The sequence below is a fragment of the Musca vetustissima genome, unplaced genomic scaffold (assembly GCF_032173495.1).
Source record: "Musca vetustissima isolate MV318-11 ecotype Yass unplaced genomic scaffold, APGP_CSIRO_Mvet_v1 utg539, whole genome shotgun sequence".
NCBI classification, from domain to species: Eukaryota; Metazoa; Arthropoda; class Insecta; order Diptera; family Muscidae; genus Musca; species Musca vetustissima.
The window spans coordinates 275,690-281,291 of NW_026885358.1; the positions used below are offsets into that span (position 1 = coordinate 275,690).

The 5,602-nt window shown below is 37.7% G+C and overlaps 1 protein-coding gene across 1 annotated transcript; it reads left to right on the forward strand.

Annotated features, from left to right (window-relative positions):
• The first annotated feature begins 540 nt into the window (after window positions 1-540).
• On the forward strand, window positions 541-2,796 carry LOC133332590 (zinc finger protein 845-like). Its single transcript, XM_061540970.1, has 2 exons — window positions 541-967; window positions 1,022-2,796. The coding sequence occupies exons 1-2, from the start codon at window positions 541-543 to the stop codon at window positions 2,794-2,796; spliced, it is 2,202 nt and encodes a 733-aa protein (XP_061396954.1).
• Window positions 2,797-5,602: the final 2,806 nt, after the last annotated feature.

The window sequence follows — 5,602 nt, forward strand, 5'->3', positions numbered from 1 at the left end:
GTTATTTTAAAATCCCCTGAAAAAATCATTAAAAAATTGTTGGATAATATTTTTAATAAATATCCATGCTTTTTATAAATGTTGGCATGGTTAACTTCCAATTGTAACAGATTAATCTTTTCAAAGTAATTGAAGTCATGTGGACTAACTAGAAAAGTGTCTGATGGTTCATTTTAGTGAACCCATTTGATGTTCATTTCTTCTATGCATCTTTCCATGCCTCCTTCTAAACAAAAAATACTTTTCGGTCGTTACGCTTTACACTCATTCGTAAACAATTCGAGTCCGTCGGCAATTTTGTGTGTAGTTCCCTTTTTTATCAGTCATTCTTTCCAGTATCTTTCTATTCGTAGCATGTGGAACGTTTTTAAATTTGGTTGGCCAAAAGGTATAACAAAATTGGGTTTTGGATGGATATGATTGATTGGAGGACCAGATATAGGATAACTTCATATATCTTCGTATTTTTTAACCATAATAACTGGAAAATAACAAAAGTTGCATTCAGTTGAAGGGATCTCTCACCAAAACACCCCGATCATGACCGAAACAAAACCCCTTCTGTGTCGTCTGTGTTTGAAATCGTGTGAAGGACATTTGGAATATCTGTGTGATGGCTATGGTCAGCATAATGAAAAATACTCAATCACCATTGAATATTTTGATTCCATGCTCTTTCAAGTGGATGATCATCTAAAGGTATTGTGTATGGATTGTTGGCATCACATAGAGGAATTTCATACATTCCAAAAGGCAGTGTTGGAATCCAGATCTAAATTGGAAGAACTGCAACATGGCTACACAGCTGGTATACCAGTTAAGGTAGAGGCGGAAGAATCATATCATAATGGCGATGACCAATGGACCAATGTTGGAGGTGATGTAAAGGGTATGGAAGATGAGGAGGAGGGTTGTGGTGCAATTGTCAAGGAAGAAGTTGATTATCACTATCCAGACACTTTGAAAGGTAAATTTTGAGATGTGCTTAAATGAAGAAAATATAGTTTATCATTTTTTTCAGATAATGATGTTTTCAATTACTCCAGCTATACAATAAAAGATCTCAATCCATGTAATAGTGAGTTAAAGGATACAACCAAAACCGCTTGGGAAAATAAAAGCTTTAATCAATTATTCCACACTACTGAAAGGGATAAGCAAACTGCTGGGAAGCTTGGGGGGACAACGGAAGCTTCCTCATCAGCATTTTCAAAAATTACTCCAACTAAAAAACCCCGATTGCAAGGAAATGATAAAAATCCCGTATCCAAAATTAAAAAGGAAAAGAAGAATTTGGAACACACACTCTCACCTGAATCTTTGGATTTAAGTGCCTTTGTAAAGGTACCACAAAAACGTCCACTGAAAAGTAAACGTGAAGAAGAACTGGACAATATCATCGCCCAATGGAAATCACAATTGGCTTGTATGAATTGTCCTGAATCCTTTGCCACATATACCTTGCTCCATGAACATTTCAAAGAATGCCATAGTAATGAGGAATTTTTCATACAATGTTGTGATTTGAAAATTAAAAAACGTGGCCACCTTGTGGAACACATACGCATGCACATCGACTATAAGGCATTTAAGTGTAGCATTTGTGCGAGGCGTTTTAATCGCAAACGTAATCTACAGGCCCATCTGCAACGTATGCATAATATCAATGATTTGGAAAATCTTTCGTTTAGTGATGTTGGGCCAGCAATGGACACCTTCGGCTATTGCGAAACAATTGAGGATAATGATCAATTTATTGCACAATATTTACCCAATATAGAATGTGTTGTATGTAAGGATACATTTGCCACATTTACTCTATTGGTGGAACATTTTCGCCAACAACATTCCAATGAGGAGTGTCACATTCTCTGCTGTGGTTTTAAACTCAATCAACAATCCACGGTGGTGCAGCATTTAAAGGCCCACACACATCCAAGGAAATATAAATGTGAATTGTGCAATGCCTGCTTTACCATGCAACATACCTTGGATTATCACATGCGCATGGAACATCAAAATACCCAAAATGGAGGTGGTATAATCTACAGCGATGCTATTGCCATAGAAGACAACTCTCTGGCGGAAATCAACATGGATAAATTTACAATACAAGAAAGTGATGATTTCATTGCACAATGGCTACCCAGCCTGGAATGTGAATTGTGTAGGGAACCCTTTACAACATTCACCTTACTGCATAATCACTTCCGCGATGCGCATCCCAGTGAAAAGTTGTCCATACGCTGTTGTGACAAAGCCTTCTTTACTCGTTCCAAAATCCAACGGCACCTTTGTGTACATTTACAAAATAAGGCCTTCAAATGTCAGCTGTGCGGCAAACGTTATTCCAAAAAAGCCACCATACAAACACATATGCTGAAACAGCATTATGGTAACATTCCAAAGGCAAACACCAACCACAATGCAACAACCACATCCCAAGAGAACAATACGCCAAATAAAAGGAAATCCATTAAAGAACTTGATGAAATAATTGCTCGCTGGAGACCAACATTGGAATGTTTAGAATGTCGGGAGGAGTGTTCCAGTTTCAGCCTGTTACAAACACATTTTCGCCAACAACATCCCGCCCAGGTATGCTATATTTTATGTTGTGATTGTAAATTTGTCGGGCGCCATGATATCGAGGAGCACATACGTTATCACAATGATCCCGATGTTTTTAAGTGCCCCCACTGTGATCGTCGCTTTGCAAGGAAACGAGATTCAATGCGGCATATGAAAACATGTGCGGGTAGTGGGTCACTGCAGCCGAAACAGGAAAACCCGTAAATTAATTTAATTTAGTGTTGTATTTATACTTTTGAAAAGTATATTTGCGTGTGTGTATATAATAAAAAAAAAATAATTATGCAATAAAGTAGAATATTAAAAATATATGTTTGAAAAAAAAAAGTCTTTTTACAAAAAAAAAACTGTATAATATTTTAAACGCCTTCATATATATTTTATAAATTTATTTATAAAATATATTATAAATAAAAAATATTTTTTCTTTAACACTAGAACGCCGAAGGCAGTCATTTTGACCGCTTTCCAATTCCAAGTACAAAAGCAACTGTACATTTAATGACACTTTTTTTTAAAATATGGTGACTTTTTGTACATCATAGAATTGCGTTTATTATAAAAAATTCACCAAATTTAAAAAAAGGTGTCATTAAATGCACAGTTGCTTTTGTACTTGAAATTGGAAAGCGGTCAAAATGACCGCCTTCGGCGTTCTAGTGTTAAACGAAATAGGAATTATCAATGTTGTTGGAATTGAAAAAAAAAGAAATCGTGAATTTTTTTTGCTCCTTCCAGATCCTCAGCACGCTGTCTGTATCTGTCACCAGGTTACCTTCTTCATCTCTACAAGAGGATGTGCCTGCACCAAATCCTTCGGTTTGGTGTTTTACACGTTGGTAGAATTTCCTGACTTCATTCTGACTCCTCCTGTACATCACGATTTGCTCACGCTCACGTTTTTCTTGTTCTTTCTTCTTTTTTCTGAAAATACGTTTCTCCTCTCTTCATTTCTCCTGATAGTTCTCCATCGTATTACGTTTTGCTACTGTCTGCAGGGTTGCCCTACACGCTGGGTTTTTTTCATATCAGTAGCATTACGACACTAAGCTTCTGCTATCTGTTGTGTTTGCAGCTTTTCGACGTCGAGTTTCCGTGTTGTGTTAGATCGAACCTTTGCTGCAACATTAAGACGAGTGCGAACCTTGGCAGCCACAAGGTAATGGTCGGAATCGATATTCGCTCCTCGGATCGATCGGACGCCTAAAACACTGGATGAATGCCTTCCGCCTATTACAACATGATCGATTTGATTTATCGTTGCTTGATCAGGCGAAATCCAGGTGGCCTTGTGTATATCGCGATGCTTGAATCTGGTGCTGTTAACTACTATGTTTTTTGCTGCCGCGAAGTCAATCATCCACATGTCGTTGTCGGTAGCTTTAATACAGGGCATAATCATCTGATTTACTTACGCCAGTCCCATTCCATCTCATTTCCTGTAAGGCAATAATATCTGCTTTGTACTTTTTGAGTACATCCGCCAAAGCGAACACTGCGCCTGTTCTGTACAACGTGCGCACATTCCAAGTGCAGATTCGCAGATTTATGGTCCTTTATACGTTTGCGAGGGTCGTCAACTTTAAGGGGGTTTGGTTTTCTTTTCCGTTGCTTTTTCATAGTAGGAGGGGTTTTCCGAGTGTGGGCAACTAACCCGACGCCTCAACCCAATTTTTTATAGTTCTTATGGTTGAACTCGCGGCACATATCAGCTCACTATTTATTTATTTCAATCTTAACATGTATAACGAACGGGTGATGAAAATAGCTTCTCCTAGGTGACACCGCGGGGAGGTCAGTGTCCACAATTGAGATGAAAGAGGGACCAAGATAAGCCTGGACTTTGCCATGTTAAAGCCAATCAGAGCCGTTGCTTGGTATCTATCATCCCCTACGTAAACCTTCGCCTCCGTTAGGAGTTTCAAAAATATTTTTAAAAAAACCACGCTTCTGTTGGGAGCTTGTCTTGGTTCCTTAAAGAAAATATATTTAAAAAAAATCACACTTGAAAGAATAAAAATATATAAATTTATTTCAATTTTATTTATTCAAGATTTTTCAGTTCATACTTGAATTAAAAGTATAATAGTAACAAAAAACAAAAACATATTCAGTTTGTGGAAATTTTTTAAAAAGTGTGGGAATTTTCTTTCTAAAACGTTCAACGTTTTTCTTTTTTTTTAATCTAAACCTCATGCGTTTTCATGTGCAATATAACGCCACGATTACGCATAAATCGTCGTCCACATTGTGGGCACTTAAATGCATTTGGATCCTGATGATATTGTATGTGTTCGACAATATCATAACGTCCACCAAATTTACAACCACAACACGAGACATAACATTCGACGGCAGGATGTCTATCGCGATAGTGTGTGTGTAACAACGTGAATGTTTTATATTTCTTATGGCAGACAAGGCATTCCAAATGCGGCCTCCATTGCGCAATGGTCGCATCAAGTTCTTTAAGAGATTTCCTCTTATTTATGGGATTTTGAGTCTCATTTGTGGAGGAGCTAGGCGGTCCCTTGGTCATATAACTGGTTGAGGATGAAATGGTGCCAGTGTGTTGTTTGGTCATGTGAAATTGTAATCGTTCATTGCGGGTATATCGTTTGCCACATAGCTTGCATTTAAATGCTTTACTGTTTAGATGATCCTCTACATGGCGTTGCAATTTGGAGCGTTTAAAAAATTTACGGTCACAACACACGGCATAACTTTGTTGTGTGGGATGCTGTTGTCCAAAGTGGTCACACAATGAGGACAAATTTTGGAATTCTTCCTTACAAATATCACATGGTAAATTTGGCAACCATTTTCCAATAAAATCATCACTTTGTTTTATCGACATTGTAGGATCGCCATCATCATCGTCGTTCTCTGAAGAAGCGGTGCCATTGTCCCCAAGTTGACAGTTATTCTTTTTATGTTCCACACGCACATGATATTCCATTGCATGCTGCATGGTAAAACAGGCATTACAAAGCTTACATTTATGTTTGCG